This window comes from Oreochromis aureus, linkage group 8 (assembly GCF_013358895.1).
Source record: "Oreochromis aureus strain Israel breed Guangdong linkage group 8, ZZ_aureus, whole genome shotgun sequence".
NCBI lineage: Eukaryota > Metazoa > Chordata > Actinopteri > Cichliformes > Cichlidae > Oreochromis > Oreochromis aureus.
The window spans coordinates 3,795,722-3,820,106 of NC_052949.1; the positions used below are offsets into that span (position 1 = coordinate 3,795,722).

The 24,385-nt window shown below is 41.0% G+C and overlaps 1 protein-coding gene across 1 annotated transcript; it reads right to left on the reverse strand.

Annotated features, from left to right (window-relative positions):
- Positions 1-1,379: 1,379 nt before the first annotated feature.
- Positions 1,380-13,332, reverse strand: gpr142 (G protein-coupled receptor 142). Its single transcript, XM_039616236.1, has 3 exons — positions 13,175-13,332; positions 7,282-7,436; positions 1,380-5,275 (listed from the first exon to the last, which is right to left on the reverse strand). Exons 2-3 carry the CDS (start codon positions 7,418-7,420, stop codon positions 4,317-4,319), a joined length of 1,098 nt encoding a protein of 365 aa, XP_039472170.1. The 5' UTR covers positions 7,421-7,436; positions 13,175-13,332; the 3' UTR covers positions 1,380-4,316.
- Positions 13,333-24,385: the final 11,053 nt, after the last annotated feature.

Genomic DNA, 24,385 nt, shown 5'->3' on the forward strand with positions numbered 1-24,385 from the left:
TAATATGGTCAAAAGCTATTATTATTATTATTATTATAATTATTACGACAAGGCCAGATTTCAAACAAGTTCTTTTCGTCTGAATGTCCAGATTCAAATTAACACAACGTCCTCACCTGAAACTACACAATGGAAAATAAACAGCACCGATCCTTTGTTAAACCTTTATTTTCCCTCCATATGAAACTCTCCCCAGTGTTTACATGCAGGATCAATCTGCATGACAGATACATTTCAAACCAACATGCACTCATTGTCTTTAGATTCAAAGTCATGGGCTATTTAATAAGTAATTTTTTCTTGAGTGGATGTTGTGTGGCAGAAACTCCAATCATCAAAGCATAAAATTATTAATTATGAAAGCCTGAAATCAGGTTAAATGAAAGCCTTTGCAATAGATGAGCATTTTTTAGCACCAGCAACCTCAGAGAAAAGTGAGTGAAGTGTCTCATGGCCAGCGTTACTTCCTGCATTGCTACTGAAACTACATAAAATCTGAACTTTTCCTGTAGTAAGTAAATTGGGCAAACTTCCTCCCTTTGTTCTGTAGTGTAAACTTCCTGTGTTTATTGCATAAGTGCATCTGATAGGACGCCATCACTCTCTGCTGTGCTCTGTCTTTTCATTTGATTCCTTGTGACACCTGCTAAGCAACAGGAAGGGCTCAATGGGAGCAGAGTGGGGGGCCATCAGCAGGTGTTTGAACAGGCACAAAGGACAGGTGTCAGGCAGACAGGGGACGTGTGGCTCCCGGGGTTTACCTCCCCTTTAATGCCCTTCCCCCAGCCTCACTGCTCTGCTGCCTAATACGATCAGCAGCAGCTCTGTTTGAGTAAATCAAAGCCTGCTTGGACATCTTTGCGCCACATTATGTTTGATCATTCATCTCTGACTCCCACTGTCATCACCACCGTAAGGTTGCTGCCACCACACGCTCTCTCACACCCCCCTCTGTTGTTGTGAGGCAGCAGGAGTCATCTTCAAAGAAACCGTTCGTATCTGCATCTCCGTACGAACTCTCAGAACTCAGCGTGAGCCGAGAGCAGGGCCACATGAGTCGGCTGGTGGGGCGCTAACGCTGCGTCATGTACTGTTACAGTAAACATGGCGAAGACTGAGGATGGACGAGGGTCAGCAGGGGGCTTGGATTAGAAACTTTTAACCTGAAAGGCTGGCCAGATGTACAAACCCAGTTTGCACATCTGGGATTTTGTATTAAGTGTAAATAAAAACAGAATACAGTGAGTCACAAATCTCCTAAACCCATCTTTTATTCACAATAGAGCACAGAACACACGTCAAATGTTTGAAAGAAGAAAATGTTCCATTCCCAGAAAAGTATTTACTCAGTTTTGAATTGGATGGTAGCTGGATGTTTCAAAAAAGTTGGGATGGGGCAACAAAAAGCTGGAAAAGTCAGTGATACTAAAAGAAAGAGCTGGAGGAACATTTTGGAGCAAATCATGTTAATTAGCAGCAGGTCATTAGCATGACTGGGTATAAAGGAACGTGTAAGAGAGGAAAAACTGCATCTACAACTTGCGGAACAATTTAAAAAATAATGTTTTTTGATGTAAAATTGCAAAGACTTTAAATGTCCATAGTAGACAGTATCAGCCACAGTACATAATATCAAAAAAATTCATTTGTCTGTGAACAAGAGAAAAGGCCAGAAATAAACCCTAGATATCCGTGATCTTCGGGCCCTCGGGCAGCACTGCATCAAAAACAGACTCAGGCTCAGAAACACAGCTGACCGTGTCGTCCACAAATGCAGGTTAAAGCTCCATCATGCAAATAATAAGTGAACATGAATGTTCCAGAAACACTGTCATCTTCTCGGGACCAAAGTTCATTTAAAACGTACCGAGGCAACATGGACACCATGCTGTCCAGACTAAAGAACAGGGGGACCATCCAGCTTGTTATCAGCACTCAGTTCACAGGTACGGGGCTGCATTAATTCCTATGTACATCTGGAAAAGCACCATCATGGCTGAAATGTATATACATGTCACTGCCATCAATTCAAAATATTTAGGAGTATAATTGGGTTTATGAAGTTTGCAAATCACACACTCTGTGTTCCTTAGGTCCATGTAAACTTATGCATTATTTTACTGCTTCTCTTAAAATAAAAAAAACACTAAACCATGAAGAGGAATAATGTAATGAATGAATGAATTGTCATTTATCTGTTGGTATGATTTGATAATTACTGATATTTAGAGCGGTTACACTATTTATGTTGACCACACATGTTCAGCATGATATCGTCATAATCACTACTGCAGATACAGATACCAGTGTGGTTGTGTTTGAGTCATGTGACTGCTCTGTGCTCCTTCCAGTTGTGGTTAAGCTGTTTGAAAATACGGGTCTGGATATGGTACACTTGGACTTTTGCACAGTACATCTCTCTCTCTCTCTCTCTCTCTCTCTCTCTCCATATATATATATATTCATATCTACAGCTCATCCGTGACTCATCCATCTCTGTTTGAATGCAAATCATTTTTGACCATCAAAGAAAATCCAACCACAGGAAAAAACTATTCACCAATACAAATAAAAAACTGACAAACGCATTAAGTTACACTAGTTGTTCTCATCTCTGAGCTCACTCCATGAAAACTGATATTTAACGTGCAATTCTAGGACACTTATGGTCTAAACTAGGATGAAATGAGGCTCCAGTGTTGTTTGATGTTGAAAGCAGTGTGGATGAACAAAATGATTTGTTCTTTTATATCATAGTTTGCATATACAGGTTGGAGCTTCTGGGTCTGCAAAGTAGAAATGTGCCCTTTTGGCAACTTGGATGCTAAAATGTTGCTGCCCTCACCATTCTGCAAGAGAAATACGAGCCTGTTAAGCTAATTAATCATATTTAATTATTATTCAGTACCAATTTAGCTGTTTCTAATCAGTGCCGTCCTGCAGTAGGTTTACTTTAACCTACAGAATAGACGGTTATATGACAGCTGTGTCAGAGTGAACTGGTATGACTGGAGCTGTGTGTGTGCAGGGAACGAAGGCTGCTGTCACGCACAGCGTGCAGTCCACACAATCTCACCATCGCAAAAACACATCTGTTTACATAAATGTCCAGGGGAAAACATCCCTCGGCTCCCTCATGATAGGACTTCAGTAAATAGTTTTGTGATGAGTGCATTGACTCAATCACGTATTTGAGGTCTTAATGGACACAACATAAAGCTCATTTGTAAATTATGGTAAATAACAAAAAGGGCGTGCAGTACCTCTTGATCGTTTAAGTCAGGTCTGCCCGGCAGTCACGTCTACTTTCAGAAAAATAAGACGCCTAATGCTTTATTTCTAGGCTTTACTACTGATCTTCAGTAACCAGTGGGGGATGTCTCAGTTTTTATATACAGCCGATGTTTAATATATACTCTGTCATTAAAAATGGACTACATGTAAACTCTGAGAGTAGAACTCAATTCTTTTAAGGTCAGCAACAGTCTTAACTTGTGCATATTTACAATTAGACGGTAGAACAGTTGCAACTGAAGCAAACTTTTTCATTGTTTGGTGGAAATGCAGTGGGTGTGCGTGCAAAAGAGTCCGCACTTTCTTGTGAGTGTAGTGTTTGTGTTAGTGCAGACTATCAGTGATAGTCGTCTATAAAGGAGGCCCTTCACTCCTGTGGCTTAAAAAATTGAGCTTTCATTTGAGGCTTTATCAAGTTGGATGGTTTTTAATGCTTGGGAGAACAGTGCAGAGACAGAGTACTGTCACACTGCCTATTGATTCACACAGTATCTTTATACAACTACAGCAAAAACAGTTTATTCCACATTATCACTCTTATTCTGACATCTTTGCTGCATCCAGAGTGAATGTCACACCACTTTGCATGACCGAAGGAACAGCAGCGATCACTGATTGCACTTAATATGCAAAAATTCTTTAATATTAACATGAATCTACATCTGGGCTTACATAATTGCTCAAAAAGTGATTTTGTCCTGTTTTTTTTTAATAAAAATATAAACAAATCAGTCACATTGCTACCATGTATGGAAAAAAATCTACTTTTATTTCCTCAGATTCTTCTCAAGAAAAATAAATAGGCTGTCACGTTATCTGATTTACATGGACAAACAACACGAGGTCAAACACTGTAAGACAAAAATCATGCTAAGCCGCTATCAGGCCCTCTGAGAGCGCCCCAGGGCCGACTGGTCACTGCCCACAGTCATAGCTGGAACACAGTACGCGTCCCTGGGGTGATGAGTGCGCCGGGACCGTGGGATGATGGGTGTTTTGGATTAAGGGGACAAGTCACGGGGTCATGAGGGCTTTCTGGCCCCATGAGGTGACAAGGGGGTGAAGTCCCGCTGAAAGCGCTTGCTGTTCCCACTGTACAGAGAGGAAATGGAGGCGTTGGTGGGGACCTGCTGCTGGGGCAGAGTGCGGCGAGAGTAGAGCGGCGACCCCCTGAGCAGTATGACATCCCGCACGGCGCTGCGGAAAGGCTTACTGACGAAGCAGTAGAGGAAGAAGTTGACTGCGGTGTTGAGCATGGCCAGCATGTTGGAGAGGTCATAGGCCAGGTGGATGCGCCAGTCTTGATGAACAGTGGACACATACAGGTGGTAGATGACCACGATGGTTCTGGGCGCCCACAGGACTGAGAACACTGAGGTGATGGCCAGCAGCATGGCCGTGGTTTTCCCGAGTCTTTGCAGTGGCACCGACTTGGTCCCCTGCTCCTCCTGACAGCGCTGCTCTCTCTGCCTCACCCTCAGTGTGTGGATTATCAGAGAGTTCAGCACTAAGAAGATGCTGCACGGCAGGAAGTAGATGATAGTCACATGTGTCCATATGAGGACGCCGTCCAGCGCTGTGGGCGAATGGCTGTCCCTCCACATGTCTGACCACCAGAAGAAAGGCACGCCCGATGCGATCGATACTGCCAGGACCACCGCGATGATCTTCCTGGCTCGTGCCGGGTAGCTGATCTGCCGGTGGAGGAGGGGGTGGCACAGCGCCACGTAGCGGTCCACAGTGAGCGGTACGGTCGACCATATGGAAGCGTGGTTGGCTGCAAACTCGGCGACGCTGACAGAGTGCAGCAGGAGTGTGGGGACATCCCGGTGAAAAACTGCCGTCTCCAGCAGGAAGCCGACGAAGATGATGAAGAGCTGGGAGAGAATATCTGAGGCTGTCACTGCCAAGAGGTAGTAGTACAGAGCCTTCTTAGTGCGGGACGCCAGTCTGCACAAGGCCACTGCTGTGAGGATGTTTACTGGGACAAACAAAGAAGCAGAAATGAGATTAAAAGGATAAAAGTCATGAAAACAAAAGCTCTTTAAACCTGTAGTTTGGTGTAGATTAATAAACCTTTCAAGAGGTTTTTATTAGATTTGACTGGTGATACTGGTTATCAGTTTTATGTCCCAGTGAATACTGAAATAAAGCAACCTAAGGATAATGGCCCAAATAATAAACCCAACAAGGTGTTCTGGCAAGACTAGATCCTACGAGGATTTTGGTTTAGCTGCATAAAGAAACCTGTGAAATAGGAACAGTTCATTACATCTTTTTCTTAAAAGGCAGAGAGAACAAGCGCTGCACTGTGCTGCATGTCTGCACAGCTTTCAGGGAATTTGAGGGGAAATTCAATCATTATTTGGGCCATTATCCTGGGTTTAAGTCTCAGACTTAAACCCAGGGGCTTTTAGTTTTTGGACCTTCTAATTCTGTTTATTATTAAATATTTTCTTTTTGATTCTTAGTTTGCGTGTTGTTTACATTTGTGGCAGGGGCTCCTTGTGTATTTCCTCATCTTCTGAGTCTTTAGTTCTTAGTTCCAGTTACTGTTTATATTAATTAATTCCCTCAGTTTTCCCTCGTGTGTTTTCCTTCTGTGCTTTCATCATGCTAAGTTTACTTTTGTGCACGCATTTGACTGCTTAATTATTACTTTCTTCATGTTTTACTTGATGTACTGCTATTAGTTGTCTTCTGTGTCTTAAAATGTTCAGTTTTATTCACTAAGATAGAGTCCAGGGTCCTCAAGCTCCCAGGCCTCTGGTGGAGGACCCAAACCTGAAGGACAAACCAACACTGCAAGTGGAGATTTATTTTTTTTTATATCAGCTGTTTGCCTTTATTTTTGGTTAGACTTTTACCTGCTGAAATGAAATGTTGCCTTTTGTTACTTCATTTCGCTAACAGTCTGCATTTGGGCTCTCATCTTGTAATTCATGACAGCATCTTTGTTTAGTATTTTATGGATATTCGTAATGAAAGCAAAGAAAAATACATTTTGGCATGGCAGTGTCCTTTGGGAAGGATAAATACAACCAAGTTAAGGCCTCACACAGGCCTAAAGAACAGTTGGTGATGTCAATGAAAGGTCAGTGGCAAAAGCGCAGTATTTAATCTATGTAGCATTTGACTGTGAGTTTGTTTTCATTAGTATAAAATCACATAGTAAACATTAAATCAGCCCAAAAGTTAATTAAATCAATTTGGCATTGCAGTTTCCTTGAGAGACTAAATTATTCAGACAGATCACATTAATATTTAAACGTCACAGTTAATAAAAAAGCATAAAATCTTTCAATTTAAATCCTTGTTTTCCAAACTCAGAGTTTCTGCTTCTGCTTTTTAAGGTAAGTTTAAAAAAACATGTTACACGACACTGATTTTATTGGTCTCTCTGCACACCGTCGGACACACAATCTCCTCTGTACTATTTCATCTCAGACATCTTGTCAGCAGTAAGATATTTCCACTGTAGCTATTTGGATCATAGTTTTCGACCCTCCAGGATCGCAGACGTGGGCTCTTCGGCCCTGAGAGTTTTTTCCCTTTGGGAACAGTTATGTGAAACAACAAAGAGGACATCTGAATGCTGTGGGGATGTGGCTGCTTGTCCCCAACACCATCAGATCCGAATCCCTGCTGGATCAATTCCACGTCATCACTGAGTTGTAAAAGTGAAACATGATAATGAAGACGTAGTTGGCGTGAGTGCTGTCTGATAAGACATGTAAGACTTGGTCCTAACATGGTTGGCTGGAGTGAGGGATAATAACTGGGTAAATTCCCACACAACCTCATTATCAGCTGATGAAATTAACATAAACTGTGAAAACAGACATCCCTGAGTGTTATATCCACTATCCAGTCCCCATTAGAGAAGCATTAATGTACCTCTAACTCACATTTATATTGATCTCTTGAGTCATGTGCGATTCCCTGTTTTGTGATCGGTTTACGTGCTGGCCCGATTCAAAAGTGTACCTGGTACTCCGATGCAGAGCAGAATGCTGTAGTAGATGACGGGAATGAAACCCAGGACACATTTGGACTTCTGCAGCTCCTCAGGTTTCAGGCCCAGCTCCTGGTTGCTGGACGCCGTCACATTGGGCCAGTCGATCATGACCTTGGCGGGTCCCCTGGTGAAGTTAAAAAGAGAGAGCTATGTTTGCAACTGATTAGCAAGGAGAGCTTTACAAACATCAGGTCACTACGCCACAAAAAACAAGTTCAGTCCACTTTTTCAGCACATCTGGGGTTGATGCACTTCATAAGCAGACCTTATTTCACCCCTAAATCCATCGAAAAGCTCAGTTTTGAAGTGCATTCAGTCACAGATTTTGGAAGACGTATGCAGACCCTTGGAGACCACTGTGAACATGTGTAAACCAATTTCTCTTAAAAATTCCCTCCTGGAGCTCTTTGTGCTAGAACCAGGCCAAACTGGTTATTAAAATGTAACCCACCCACCCACCCCTCATGTTATTGAAGATCACCTAGCTGTTGCTTCTAAAATGAAAATTCATTTTATTTTTGCTGTTTTTTTCTAGAACATTTGATTGACTAAAATGGTCATGACTGACTTACACAAGACTTAAAGACACATCTCTGTCTAAATGTGTCCCCAAGGCTCCACTGGGTGACCTGTTCCTACGTATCCATTAATCTGAATTAACTAAGTTAACTTAGTTTATTTTCAATACTCACTAGAGCAAATCTTGATTCATCCACTGCTCAAAATTAGTCCTCAACACACACTCCATTTACTGCCAGATGTTTTATCAAGTTACTGTTCTGTAATTGGAAAATGTGTGGAATTGTTTTTCTTAAAGATTTACCAACTTTCTGTGAGAGCCAAAGGCCGTTTGCTGTCACACAGTTTTAGACACAGACTAAAACCAACATACGTTGTTGGCTTTAGTCTTTTTCTGTGTTTTAAACCTGCCATCTGTGATACTGAGCAGAAGTGGCTCCACAGTGCAGTGATGTGCACAATCACCCAACAAGTGAAAGATCCCCAGTTTGATCCTGGGAGGAGATACAAATTCCTCGGGGGTTGTGTCAGGAAGGGCGTCCGGTGTAAAAATCTGTCATATGAAATATGTGGAGCTGCCTGTAGTTAAGAGTGTGTTGGTGTAGAGTATGTTTCTGAATTCTTACAATGTCTGAATTTCATGTTTTCAAGTTATTTTTTTTAACAAATTGAGTGTCTGAGACAAAAAACCTTTTTTTGTAACAGAGTTGACGAACCTCAGATTCACATGATTGTTTTTTACTTGATAACACGACTGAAAGCTGCAGAGCCCAAGCGAATGAGATTAAATGTAACGCAGACATTGATGTTTGCAATATGGACGACCTTGAAACTCTTCAGTATGGATCCCTGATTCTAGAAACCAAGAAACTGTATTCATGTTATTTTTCTAACCCTAACCAGGGTTCTTTGATATAATCTGGTTTACATGGATTTGGTTCGGAGGAACAAGATGATGACAGATCTTCGTTTGCGGACGATGCACCGCTCTGAGTTGCTCGGTGACGTCTGATAAACAATGTTTGCTCAGCCAAACTGTTTCAGAAATAAACCGTGGAAACAAAAATATGCTAAAGCCACTTAGTTTGGACTCAGTCAATTAAACTGCAGGTTCACAACAACAGCAGATGGGCTGACAGCAATGACCCTTCCACTCTCCCACCCCCACAGGTCATTATCTTCCCGTCCCCAATTTAACCTTTTCACCTGGGCGCCAGCCATCCTGTTTTTCTCCATCTGCCTGCTTTCCATATTTACTTCCCTCATCCATGAGGCAATATTTGGACTGCGTTATCGCTCGAGCTTTCAGTGACAAACCATTTGTAGTTGCTCAACCAACATAAACATTATCACAGAGCCACAATCACCCCATTTGTCAATGTTTTCATGATGTAAGCGGGACAATCACTATCACTAACGTGTAGTCATTTTTAAATTACTGCCCTTGCAAATGCTATTTATGCACCAAAGCCCTGCATATGAACTATATGACTGGCACATTTTATGGCCCGTAGCAGGAATATGATCGTAAACTCGAGGAGCATCGAATAGCTCAGTGCACAACAGCTTTAATTCACCACAGCCCGATAAACCAGCGGGAGAGAAATGCAATCATGAAGATCAACGATGTAAATCACGGTGTACAAAGGAGAGAGGTCAACATGAAGGAGGCTGCCTGATGCCTTTCTTCTCAATAGAGTCTTAAATTGTTCCCGCGGGAAACTCACCACAAATCCTCCAAACTTCACTGATATGATGTGAAAATTTTCTGAATTAGTGTCTTAGTTTAGACATTAGAAGTATACCAGACCCCACTCCACAAACTACTATGGACTGACTGATGTTACCTTTAGCTGCGGTGGATGCTGTCACACCCAAACCGTAATCTTAACTCGATGGAAGTATTAGAGTGTGAAAATTAAACCAAACGAGATTTGGGAACAAAGTAATCTCTATTTAACTCCAGATGCTAGCTTTATAATAATTCTGTTTTAGGATAAGTTATGTAGTTTGTTTCCAGATGGCTTGATATTTTTTTAGTTGGAGAGTCCCGTCTTTCACCAACTCTTTGGTCACTAGAAGTTGGGGTGAAATTTTAGACAACAGGGACAGAAACAGTTTATATAGTTTAAGCACCAAGAGTCATTTTTTGGCATCTGACATTTTCTTTTCTTTTATCAAGTAAGTAACAGCTGGTTGGTACATCACCTTTAATCACCACACACAGCATTTGACAAACGTATGAGATGTTTTCATTAAACAGCCAAACAGCAAGCATTAGCTAATACTTGTGTTTAAAGGCAAAGTTCCTGGAAAATAATCAAAAATGATATTCGTGTCTTTTTAGTTCAGTACTGATATATGTAAATATAATACTAAATGTGGAATCTTTTATTAGGACAGCATTTAGTTCTTTCAGTCTCATGAGCGCCCCCTAGGTGAACTGCAGTCATTTTTTTAAATTGGATCAATATGAAGTGAACAGTCTATGACGGGCTCTGGCTGCTGTCACAACCCTTCGTAATTGAAGGGCAGTCTGACAAGATATTCTTAGCTTTAGATGTCAGAGAGCCGTCCGTGATATAATCTGTACTTTGTGAATGAGATTGGGATCAGGCAGGATGCTGTTTAGTGATTGTCTCATGGTGGAAATCAGTAACTGGAGATTGTCCTGGTCCCTGTGCGATCCATTGGGTTTTTATTTTATTTTATTTTATTTTATAGAAGTTTCTGGTTTCCTTCCAGTGCCATGTGTGCTTTTGTTTTACGTCTTCCTCATCTTTTCAGTGACTTCCTGTATTATTTGGGTAATAACATTTGTGCTTCCCTTTCATCACTTCTTTATGACACCCTCATTAGTTTCACATTTGCTTTATTGTTTTCACGAGTGTCCAGTCAGTCCTGTGTGTGTAAATACGATCATGCTTGCTCTTGTCACTCGTCAGTTTGTCCTTCTGTTGTTTGTCCTGCTACTCCTTCCCCTTTTTCCCCTGTTTTGCTTCACTAGCCCACCGGACTTTCTGCATCTTTATTGTTTTTTATATCAGCCGTTAGAGGCATGTTCTTTTGTTTGTTTAACCTACTTCAGTGCATTTGGGTCTTCTCTCCAGCGAATTACTCACAGAGATACGCACATTTCATCCACAACCTACAACATGATATTATAACATCACCTGAAGGTCTTTCAGCCACCTGCTAAAAAGATCTATGAGAGTCTTTTAAGTTAAAACTTAGTGTTAAACTACATTTATTTACACGTAAAGGGATATAAAACAGGTATTTTACAAATATATTAAAATCCTTAACTCTGAAGCTTCTGTAAATTTATAGCAAAAGAGTAAAGAAAACAAATATGAGGATTTATATGTTGTACTTATATGACCAAAGGCTCCAGAGTATTTGTGTTTCAGAATTACATTTAAGTAGATTTAAGTCCAGGCTATGAATTAAAAGCTGCATCCTCTGACTTTTCTCAGATTCTGAAGTAACAAAATAGAATCATTACAACCCTTTTTTGTTTATAATTGGAAATATTCTCTTATGCCATTCTTTGTTATGGAACAGCTTCCCACGTGCTCAGATAGGATGTCTTATTTAGTATTAATAGATGCTCAGCTCCCATAGGAGGTGTAAGGTGTATGCAGAGATGCATTTTGACCTCAGACAGGACGATACACCGTCGTGCATGTTTGCCGCAGCGGCGCATACTGAATAATATGGTGGCTATAAAAACAAGAAAAATAGCAACAAAATGACAGTTTTTATTTTTATTCGTCTTTTTGATCTTATTGTTTTGTGTTTTAATGTTGGGTTTGGCTTTGTTACCTCAGGGCCACCGTATCGTAGTTCAAAAATGTAGTGTTTTACTGGAAGAAAAATCTATTTTCTCTCATTTGTTTTGGTTCATTTTATGTTTAAAAAATGACTCAAGTTATCGCTAAATCAACTTTGTTTTGTAATGCACACCATTGTATTGACATTGTGTAATTATTTCTATAAAAGCCCTGACATTTTATCTATTTACTTACTGATAGCGGCTGGAACTGTTCACCATCAAAGACATGCACAGAAGACCGCGCAGCAGGTACAATTTTACACTTCATCACATTTTCCACATCAGAGCTGCATTCTGACAAAACATTAATGTTTGCTATTGCAGAAGTACTGTTCCTAGATCAAATGGAAACTACAGTGTAATATCACAGATTAAGCTGAATAAGCTGCATATGAAAAAAGGTGAAATATCCACTGTGGACCCACGAGACTCACTCGGTCTTATCTACTAAGACACCTGATCTGTTTCCTCGTGAGCTGCCTGCAGCAGCAGCAGTGGGAAAGATGATCGTCATGAAGGTCGAGTGGTTGCCAGAAAAACGTGGCACAGGGGACCGTAATTACTCCGGGCAGTCAATAACCCAGCAGACGTGTTATACGCCAGCCAAGGACCTCTTAAATCCTGAAGCTTGGAGAGTTCTGTGTCTCCACTCCCTTAGAAATTTCCCGTGCAGACATTCACATCTACACCTCGTGTCCCGCGGGTGCTATTGATTCTGGAGGTGGGAATGCAGCTCAGAGTTTTAGAGGTGTTTTATTAAATCCTAAAATTTACAGTCTTTTCAGTATGTCAGCAGCACAGATGGGACAGTAGAGTCAGTGCACGTCAGAGGCATGTTTCTGATTAAGGCTCTCTTTTTGAAGGGAGGCAGTTTTCCCAGGATCCAAATGCAGCTGGAGCTATCGGAGCTCTGCGGGGGGTTCAGTGCCCAGGAAGCTGAAATGAACTCTATCTGTACTCCTCTTAATTATTCATCAAGAGACGCCGCACCTGAAAGAGCAGTGCATGGAGATAAAGGGTGCTGGCAGCATAACTTCACTGCAAACATATCAGGGTTTCACGAGGCAGCAGGTCTGAAGATGTTTGGTGTTTAAAATCAGGAAAAGGATTTTCTGTGAAAATCAGAACCTTACAGGAAGCAGTGGAGAGAAATCTCCCAGCTGTTCTGATCAGGAGCACAGCTGCTGCAAGATCCTGAGCTACGGTCACCGCTGTGGCTGTTAAGAAGATGGAATCCAGAAGAGCATTCTGGCAGCAGAAATAACAGGCACGTATGATGAAAAATGCCTGCTTCATAGCAGATTAAGGGGTGAAATAACAAGAAAAACACTTCAGGTCAAAGCCAAGTCAAATGACTTCATAATAACTGCACTTTGATCCAGCATCTGAAGTTGGAACAAGTCTAATTGCAGGACAAACAGAAACCTTTACCCTGTTACAACATACTCTGCACAAACAGTGAACTGTAGGGGTTTTCTTTGGCTTAGTCTCATCGTCAGCAGACTTACCTTCACATCCAGTTTTCAATGTGGATTCTCCACCTGCGGTACAGCCGGTCCTCTGCACTGTCACTCCCCCCAGAGGCTCCTACAGAGTCCCTGCTGGATAATCCGGTTAGGAGACGAGGAGGAGGAGGAGGAGGAGGAGGAGGAGGAGAAGAGTCCAGGCAGCCGGTACATTACTGCTATGAGTGAACAGAGCGAGAGAGGGGAGAAATGAGGAAGAGGGGAGTGAAAGTAAAGGGGAGGGTGAGGGAGGGAACTGATGTATGAAGGAGGCAGGAAATGGATCAAAATAAATTGAGAGGGTGCGGGGAAAAAAGATGGAAAATCACAGTGAATCCGAGTGGGAACAAAAAGTGATCATTTCTCATGTTGGAGCTTCTCGTCGGGATTTCGGTGTGAAGTGTGTTCACACTGGAAATGTGACAAACTAAATAAGCCGTCAAAGCTGTCTGACTGATCCACATTCCAAAGTATATACCAGCAACATGAGTGACGACACGTACAGCAAACTGGATGTGAGAATGTGAAACATTTCCAAGCAGCAGCTACATCATAAACACTAGATACTGATGACAAATGTGACAGGTCTCCAACGGAAGTGTCTCCATCACCCCGTAGATGCCTGTTGCTGTGAATCTGGTCACACCTCCTTCATGTTAGCAGATGGAATATCCAGCAAAATATGAGCCATCCTAGAAATTGTTTTTAATGAGGTTAGAATATTCCACCTGATTAAAATACAGAGATAGAAATGCAGAAACACAGAAGCAGTGACAAAAACATTTCTATGATTTTAATTCAGAGCATTTCTTTTTTCATTTTAAAATGTGCAGATTAGTGAGAATTAGAATTTCATGTCAGCAAATGGAATATGAATCAAAAATAAATATTTGTCAGGACAGGAGCACATCCACACAGCGAGAGGCAAGGCTGTACACTGCTATACCATATTTATAGATAACCAGCCACTTTATTAGGTACACCTCGTTGGTACTGGATTGGTCACTCTTGTTGTCAGAGCTGCTTTGAGTTTTGGTCCATGTTGACATTGATTTGTGAGCTCTATATCTATTAAATGAATCTTTTGTTGGACTACATCCCAGAGGTGCTTTGGTGCGAATTCACTGCCATGTTCAAGAAACCAGCTTTGTGACATGGTGTGTTATCCTGCAGGAAGCAGCCATCAGGAGATGGGGTGGACATGGTCAGCAACAATACTCACAGGCTGTGGCATATAAATGATACTCAGTTGGTACTAAGGGCCCCAGAATGTATCAAGAAAATTTCCCCTGCATCATTACACCAAGACCAGCAGCCTTAATCATTGATACAACACAGGATGGATCCATGCTTTCATAGTGAGTGGCAACCCGTGTGGTCTTCTGCTGCTGATGCTCTTCTGCAAACCTTGGCTTTAATGAGTCGTTATTTGAGTTACTGTTGCCTTCCCATCATCTCAAAGCAGTCTGGCCATTTATTTTTTGAGATCTGACATCACCAAGGTATTTTCTCTTACATATCTGTCACCACATTTTCTCCTTTTCGGAACATTCTCTGTAAACCTTAGAGACTGTTGTGTGGGGAAATCCGAGGCTGGCCTGAGTGTGTACGGTTTTTTAAAGATGGCCATAGTTTTCAGGACTGGAAAGTAAAGTGGAAGTACTATAAATCTACACGCTTTCTAATGATGAGTAGATGGCGAGTCTTCTGGATACATAAAAGATTGGATTGTATACAAATCTACTAGAAAATGACTCTCGTCTCCATTTCTCTGTGACCTCAATAATCATTTTCCCGATGAGTTATTTTAGCATTTAAATCAAACTGAATAAAAAATTAAGTTCATTTTGTGATTTATTTTCATTATTAGAGACAGAAAGGTCAACTCCTTTTTTGATAACACCCTCTGGTCACCAACACATCAAGAACGCAGCACCCGTGGTGCTATGTAGCTAACATGACTAAATAAATTATACTGCAAAATGTCAGCATGGAGAATAAACACTAAATATTTTGCCAACAAACCACTGAGTCCCACTGCTGGAAAGTAAATAGAGGAAAATCTCAAAGTTTACAAAACTCAAAACAATTTCTGAGTGAAGCTTTGACGGCTAAAGAGATTCAGGGTTTATCTGGTTATTTCTTCATTTCTATTCATGTTATTAAAGTTACTACATTAACTTTAATGTAGCGACCACGGCAGAACATCCAGCCACGCACTCCAGCACCAACAGTGGGGGGAGTGTTGGGGAGGGTGAACCCCTCCCTCCATAACCATGTCCCATAGGCGCCAAGGCTCAGCAAGCCCCACCCATGCACACACACACTCAAAGACACACATGCACACACACTGACTGTAGTAGGTTTTTAGGCCACTGATGGGTGAGAGAGGAGATGCTAAGGTTAGGTTATGATAAGTGTATTTGGGGAACTAACAATATCAAGCAGTTTTTTCTTTTTTAGATTACTTTTTGCTTTTTATTTGACATTAAGGTTTTTATCCTGTGACACTTTTAATGTCGCGCTTTGGCTGATTAAAAAGGCAAAATGTGATTTAGTTTTTACTGTATTATTAGATTAAATTTGACGGTAATGTCGATGGATGCTGGTGGCCCACATTTCAGTGCACAATAAAAACATAAAATCCACCTCCAGCAAGAAAAGATGGAGAATTTAAAAATTGTTGCTGTCGGCGATGTAACAAAAATCAAATGTTGGAAGAAATAACTGAGCAAGTAACGTTAACATCAGGATTGATTTCTAAATTTCCAAAGCAGCATCTGATGCACAAAACACAATCTTAAGCACATAAAGAAGAAACAATTACATTCTAATAAACATATAATAACACAGAGTCTTCATTATGATGTATGCTGCCCTTTGTCTCATTGCTCTGAGCTGCAACAGCTTTCTAATTTCCTCTATGTATTCTCAACAGCAGTTGAAACTAGCATGATTATGAGCGAGGAAATCACTGACATCAGGGGATCTGGGAGCTGACTTGTTGTTTCGTACATGACAAATGTGCCCTTAATTTAGCTAAACCCTTTGAGAAAGCCCGTCTCACGTCTGCAAATTGTTGACGATAGCAAAGCTCCAAAGCAAACAGTGCGTTAAACGAGCGGATCTCAAGAACTAATTCATCCAAAGCCTGCTGACAAACCATCTGCAAACCTGATCCCTACGTGAGCTCGCTCTGACCCAACATGGCTGCCCTCGCCCTGCAGCTGCATGTCATTGTGTGTTTAGTTCACATAGGGTGTTATAACTCGGACGCCGCCGTGCCCCCGAGGGTCACTAGAGGAAATAATGAGCCTTCATGCACAGACGCGGCTTGTTGTTGATCAGTCCTGCTGGATGATGCACAGAGAATACATTTCTGCTGATTTTGGTGAAGCGAGCTGAGGTGCGGCTCCTTTTATGGGCAGGAAACATCCACATTTTATCACTTAAGTAACAGCCTGTATTAATACAAAGGTACATTCATCGTAGTAGTAATATAGTGGTAATCATAAATGGGATAATGACCACTAAATTTCCTTCCTATATCTTCTTAATATGACCGGGTACAGCAGTTTACTAGGGAGTGACCTGATTTCTTCTAAAATGAGAATGACATGCTCCTATATATCCTAATCAAGCGTGTCCCTCTGTTCCCTACGACTTTGTAATCCCAGAAGAGACGGCTCTCAGCAGATCAGAAATATTTGATCACTGGACAGAGGCAATCACCCAGAACAACTTTGCAGTGACCCTGCAGCCTCAAAGGACAAGCGGACCAAATCATGCCAGCAAAATGCCAGAGTTTTTAAGTTTTGTGATTTTTGGGGGGGTTTTGTAAACTCATTTATATCACACCGCTTGTGCGTGGTCTTCTGTCCATGTTTTGTTTTATCTTATATTCCTCAGTGCTTTTTGTCATTTGTGCCTTTAGTTATTTGCTTTACATGGTTAAATGTTTGTTAGCTCCCATTCTGTTCCTCCAGTCCTCCTGTAGGTGTGTTTCCATGTGACATTTATATATTTATTATAATACATTTTTTATAATATTAATATATTATAATTAACATATTTGAGTCTTCATCTTGTCGTAAGTTGTTTCCTGCTTTATTTTGTCTCATGTGTATTGTTCTTCCCTCGTCTCGTTATCCCTGATTTGTTCCCTCTGTCTCTCCTGCCTGTTTTCCTCTAGTCTTCTTTCCTTGTCAATATATTGTCTGAGTCTCCCTTTTTGATGGTGTCCCACTCAGCTCTGTGCTTGTCATCATCTCTTGATGTGTGGCTTCTCTGATTTGTACTTTACTTTTGGTATAATCAGCATTAAAGGACTGGATTGCTTTATATTTACTCCCGTGATCCAAATCTTGCATCTGGGTCCACAGTTTGGCAGTCACACATCTAAACCTGACACGGTCAGCTTTGTGCAGAAGAAACGACGAGATATTTGGAATATTTTATGTGACAAAAAGTCCTTCTAGAAGTAGGATTTGCCAGTTCGCATTGTGGTAAGCCTCCAGACTTTTATTTGCTCAGTCATTTTTATGCATTATCTAAATTAACTTTATTTAAATCGTTAGAATTAAAAATCAGTTCAGCTAAATTTGCTTTATATTTTCCTTACTTTGCTAAAAATAAGGTTTAAATAACCTGCAAGTTTTACTTCTATCACTGTTTGTGTTATTACTGACTCTCTCTCTCTTGTAGGTTTTAATTTTGTGTACTTTAAGTAGCACGTCTCTCTCTTATACTGTCTGAATCAAATCTTATTATTCTTATTTTTATGACTTGACATTGCCTTTCTGTGATGCTGGTAGGGAATGTCATAATTGGTCTAATGTTACCAGTGCACCTGGTTTTAACACCGGCATTTTAGCAAGCCTAGTTAAAGTAACTGTCAGGAAAGTGCTGACTGTCCCTCCTGGAAGGACTTCCTATAATGATATGACAAAATGTGGAAATGGTTAGTTTAAAGTTAAAGTATGTAAACTGTAGATCTGTGGAAGGATGTCAATCCACCTCAGCTTACCTCAGCTGTCAAATCCAAGTAAGAAGTGTTTACTTTTATTTACTCTGAAAGAGGCTTAAAACTTTGTGAAAAGAGTCTGTTACTGGTCAATGAGTCAGAGCAGCTGACTCAGTGCTGCTGTTAGCTGCTGTTAGCTGCTGTTAGCTCTGTGAGGTGCTTTTGCTGACGTTTTTGAAGCTTTCTTTAAAGTGAACGTAACATTGTTGGACTCTGATGTTTAGCGAACCAATGTGGGAATGTAATCAAACTGTTTTAGAGAAAGTATGATTTTTAGGACACTCGAGCCTTACATTAGCTGGCGTAATGTTAGGCAAGTGTCTGGAGATGGGAGGGTCTGATATCTAATCTGCTGACAATAAGTAACTGGGACAATATGTGGAATAAATGAGCATATTTATGCGCATTTCCCTGTGTTTGATCCATGCAGGTGTGGGTAGTTTGTAGCCGCATACATAAAATGACTAAAAATTAGTCAGAAGGAAAATGTCAAAACCTCAATTACCCACTATAACTTTAAGGCGGTTAATCTTCCATTAATCAGACATTTTTGTATTTTTCATTAATGGTTATTGTCTTTAATAGCTCCTTGTTACTCATGAAACGATAACCCTTCAGATGTTTTTCTAGAAGATGCTCTTGTTTCTTGTCTGTGTTTAGACACCAGGCGGTTGTATTCAATTATTTAGTCACCTTATCTGTGGAGGATGTATAACTCACTGAGCTGATTTCATGCTTGTAGAGTCAGCTGTGATTTATAGTCAGCCTTTGTTTGCATGCTGTAGATCAACCGGCGGAAAACAACGGCAGCTGTGGGAGGACCAAAAAGAAAGCAGAAGCAGAAGTGATGGAGCCGCCGCGGGGAGATAAACTGACGCGGAGGCTGGGCCCGTCTCACAGGTCACCTCCGCCAGGATGCTGCTGTAACCTCAGTTTTCCACACTGTCACTCTGTGCAGCTTTCAGACAGTAAGACTCTCAAAGGCTGAAACATGAGACAAACACGACCACCTTATCACCGCTCACGCACACACTCATGACTTCATGCTCTCCTTTTGGCTGGAATTCATTAGCGTGTTTTCATACTTCATTATTTTTCATGCTTGCATATGTGCATATGAGGTGAAATAAAATAAAATAATTGGCATGTTTGCCATAAGTGCAGCAGTAATCAGTAGTTGCCCCTGCCATGACTGATATTACATTTCTGTGTTATTTGTTCAAGTCATACCAAAGCACTGAGTCTATCTGGCAACGATTCTCTGTTATTTATTTAAGAACGACTTCTGTGTGACATTTTGCAGTAAAGCAAACAAGCAGATCATGATAACATCATTATTTAATCTGATTACACGGTTAGATTTAAACACATCGATGTGGACAACACAATCAGGCCTGAGAATATCATTAATAATAAGACATGACTTTAGAACAGTGGAAGGCATGTGAGCCAAATTTGGCCCTCTGGCAAAACTATTTCACTCTGAATCTGAACTTCATTATATTTGCCTTTCGTCCCAAATCCATGGTAGTTTAGAAATGTAAACACAACCCTGACTTAAATTGCCGTAAATATGAATTTACAACTCGCTGCTTTTGGTTTTATAAATCACATGTTTTACAGCCCTCTCAAACATGCCTGCATCCATGGAAAACTGTGTCCCCCATCCCAACCACACTGACCTGGAATTATAAATCAGTTTCTGACCGTGCTGTAAAAATTGTGGGAATATTAAAATGCTCTTCATCTAGTTTCCTTAAAAGAAAATCTTTTCCTTTCCTTTCTTTTCCTTTAAAAAAAGCTTGGTTAGGTTATGATAAGTGTATTTGTGGGTTCAAAACACTAACACACTAAAAACACTTAACGCTGCATTATTAACTCAGTAGAAACTAAAACCTTCCAAATGCACCCATTTAAAAACCATTAACCTTTTATGCTGAAAAATTAGCTTATAGGGGACCTGCGTCACTTTTCTGTGCTGATTTAGTGATGGATGCTCATATTAAAAATGAACTAACAATATCAAGCAGTTTTTTCTTTTTTAGATTACTTTATGCTTTTTACTTGACATTCACACACTGATGGATGCATCTAAGAGTATCTTGGGGTTCGTGTCTGACTGGAATTGAACCAACAACCTTGTAATTAGTAGATGACCTGCTTTACTTTATGAGCCACAGGAAGCAGAACAGGTTGGTTTGAAGTCAGCATCAACGCACAGATTTTGATTTCACTTTGACTAAACTGCATATTCGACACAGAGGGAAAGTAAACAAATCCATAATCTGTGTGTAAATACCAAACTGTAATAGTAACTGCCTCTTATCAGCTATGCGACAGTGCATACATGTAAAGTAATTCATAAAGTCACTGCCCTGTGAATAACAGAGCAGTCAACGGCAGCTTTAATTGGTGTATCTTAGCAATTTATTACACAACATAAATATACCATTACTAATCATTAGTACACATAATTATAATTTTATTGATTTTTAAAAGTAACAAAAACTCAAATTAATTATGCATGAGAAGTAAAGCAGCTGCTGCACTTTAATGTTAAGAAATCAATAATGACAGTTAATAGTTTTGTCCTTGTTAGTTTGAAAAGGGGACACGGGAGTCAGACAATACCAACAACCAAAATAAAGCAGAGTAGTGTAACTGAGACCCAAACCACAAAGAGAAACAGACAGAAGATATGACACCACGAGGCAGAATACTGTTCTTATGATGCTTTGTTAAGATCCTGTTGAATTTCTGCTGCATGAGAATTTCACACTGCATAAGCATCTGTATTCTTTTTGGTTTGGTTTTATATGTAGTGTTATTCATAATTGTCAGGGATCCTCACCAGGCTGTTCAACCTCTCACTGACTGAGGCTACCGTTCCCACCTGTCTGACGGCCTCCACCATCATTCTCATCCCCAAAAGTCTGGTATAGACAGCCCACGACTACAAACTTGTAGCCCTCAGGTCTATAGTCTGAAGCGTTTGGAGCAGATAGTGTCTCAGCAAATCAGAGACTCTCTTCCCCCCTCACCCGAGCCCCACCAGTTTGCTTACAGAGCAAACCGGTCCACGGATTATGCCATCACCATCACCCTTCATAGAGCACTGAGCCATCTGGAGAACAGGAAGCACTACGTGAGGCTCTTCGTGGACTATTGCTCAGCATTCAGCATCATAATACCAGACATCCTCACCATCAAACTAGAACACCTTCAGGGCACCCACATCTCTGCTGATGTCACCTGGACCCACGACACCATCGCCCTGGTAAAGATGGGCAATGGTGTCCGTGTCCTGAGGAAAAATAACCTGGACCAGAAGCTGCTGCTGGTCTTCTGCCACTCCTCAGTGGAGAGCATGCTCTCCTCCTGCCTGAGTGTTTGGTACACAGGGGCCACGACTGGGAACAGGAAGGCTGCGCAGAGGGTAATTAACACTGCCCTAAAAACCCGGGCCGTCACAGGTGAGCCCTTGCACCCCGCCCATCGCCTGTTCGACCTCCTGCCCTCTGGTCAGCGCCTCAGGTCAATCAGGTCCCACACCTCCAGCTGCACTAACAGCTTCTTCCAAACACTATCCCCCCACACCCCACCCCTGCCCACCAATCTGAGCCATTGTCTGAGTAACCCTCATCACTCTGTCCACTCACATACAGTCTCTGTACTCAGACCAAGTCCTTTTGCACTTCCAAGGAGTTTGTTCTCCAATGTGTGCCTTTCTCTTGTTTTATACATATTCCTCTGGTTTGTATATATTTCTCCTGTTTGTTATTTATTCCTGCACAGTTGTGGAGCACCCATAATGTCATTGTACATGTACAATGACAATTAAGGCCTATTCTATTCTATTTAGACTAAAAGTCTCCAGCTGATCTGCACAATGATACTACATGTCAGACAGTGATAAAGCGCTGCACTCCTTTCCATCCCTGGTGTTTCCATGCAGTGATCCCTCACAGCAGTCCTGACTGTTGGCTGCAGTCAGTCTGCTCTCTAGTGGACGCAGCATGTAACATACAGGCGACCTGTTGTCTTTACTATGATTGACAATAAAGAATATTTGTAGTTTGTACATTATGTGTTAAACAGAGATCTCATTTCACCCAATTAACTTGCTGTGATTCTTTTTAATGGAGGCAAAAACTCTTTCCATTGATATGTGATTAATTAGGAGATTATTAGGGTATCAATACTAAACATTTGCTAATTTTTCTAGTTAACAAGTTTTTTTTCTTGTTGATGGTTAGAGCAGTTAAAGATAAATTGAGGTTATGCTACCAAGTAAGCACAAATGAGGAGGAAAGCTTTTTAGGGATTTCAACTCAAAAATGCTGCAAAGGTGAACAGAGCCATAATGCATGGAAATATGCATCTGTGGTGTTTTGAGTACATCGAGTGCAAATGTCAGAATCAGAGAAACCCATATTATTCAACCTGTGTTATGTGATTAAGATTTTGCATTGAATGAGTTGTGAATTTCTATGTCCAAAAATCAGGCTCCAAAGACAGTTGAAAGGTCCTTTGGGAGATGGATAATGATTCTGTGACTGAAATTATTCTGCACAGTGTTGAGAGAGTTTTGTTTGTTTGTTAAAGTTAAAGATCTGAGATCTCTTTTACAAATGTAGATGTTTGTAGAGGGTGAAGGGTTGTGAAGTGTAGGAAACCTTTGATTGTTGCCCAATCCAAATCTTTGAAATACAGGGTGGGCCATTTATATGGATACACCGTAATAACATGGGAATGGTTGGTGATATTAAAGTCCTGTTTGTGGCACATTAGTATATGTGAGGGGGCAAACTCCTCAAGATGGGTGGTGACCATGGTGGCCATTTAGAAGTCGGCCATCTTGGATACAACTTTTGTTTTTTCAATAGGAAGAGGGCCATGTGACACATCAAACTTATTGGTAATGTCACAAGAAAAACAATGGTGTGCTTGGTTTCAACGTAACTTTATTCTTTCATGAGTTATTTACAAGTTTCTGACCACTTATAAAATGTGTTCAATGTGCTGCTCATTGTGTTGGATTGTCAATGCAACCCTCTTCTCCCACTCTTCACACACTGATAGCAACACCGCAGGAGAAATGCCAGCACAGGCATCCAGTATCCGTAGTTTCAGGTGCTGCACATCTCGTATCTTCACACCATAGACATGGCCACTACCTAAGGCAGTGGCTCACTGCTTCTCATCGCTGGATCATTGTGCAACCTGCATTAGTGTAGCTCCGGCTTAATTCAACTCTCTCATCTCTTGTGCTTCTCTAGCGCTGATCTAATCGTCTGTTTCTTGTATATAGATTACCTGGACCTGTCCTTGCTTCCCTTCCTGAATTCCTGAGCGTGAGTGTTTTGGCAGAGTGGCGTGGAGGGAGAAGGAGCATGGCGTGTGTGATCGCAGTCAAGCGTGCATTACCCTTCCCTCCTTTCCGTGGACCCTTGGAGCCCTCTACCCTGCACATTGTATCTAACACCTGGTGTTCTCTAAATAAACCCTTTGACTTTTTTTCCAAGTTCTTTGCGTCTGCATTTGAGTCCGTTCGGCCCACGTGATGATCAGTGTATACATTAATTTTGTGTTCTAAACTAAATACCTTTTGATGCTGAAATTTTGACGTACTGAAATGGTCAGCGGTTCTATGAACACTGCAAAAAGTAAAAGTGAGAGTGGGAATGCTTGTCTTGTCCCTCTTTTAAGGGTAAAACTTTGTCATATTATCCCGTTAGTGGTGACTGTAGCCTTTGGAGTTAAATATCCAAATTGTTATCCAAGGAATGAACGATTTTCCAAAACCAAAGAAGAAGAACTCCAAAAAGGAAGGACCAGCAGACTTTGTCACAGCCTTTTTCTGCATCCAGTGTTGCTTTGGCTGGTAAGGTTGAACGATCTTCTAACATTGTTTTCCGCTTCCCTCTTTGTGTCTGTTTAGTCCAATTCTCTCTTTATTAAAAGGTGTTGTACTTGTTCACCAAAGCATTATTTATGGAAAGAAATGTTGCTGAATTAAAAGAAAGCTGTGAGCATCACAGGAGGAATTTTTATCATTATCACTTTATTATGTTATGACATAAATCAGAGATACCTGGAAGCCTGGAGGCAGACGACAAGCCCGACTGGTTGTAAATCTTCTAAAGGATGGAAATGTTTGCTCCCATGAATGTGACTGGATATAATTTAAG

Coding starts and splice junctions, on each gene's coding strand:
- gpr142 (XM_039616236.1), bottom strand. CDS start 7,420: ATGATCGACTGGCCCAATGTGACGGCGTCCAGCAACCAGGAGCTGGGC. Junction 5,276..7,281: donor GCTCTGCATCGGAGTACCAG/GTACACTTTTGA, acceptor TGTTTGTCCCAG/TAAACATCCTCACAGCAGTG.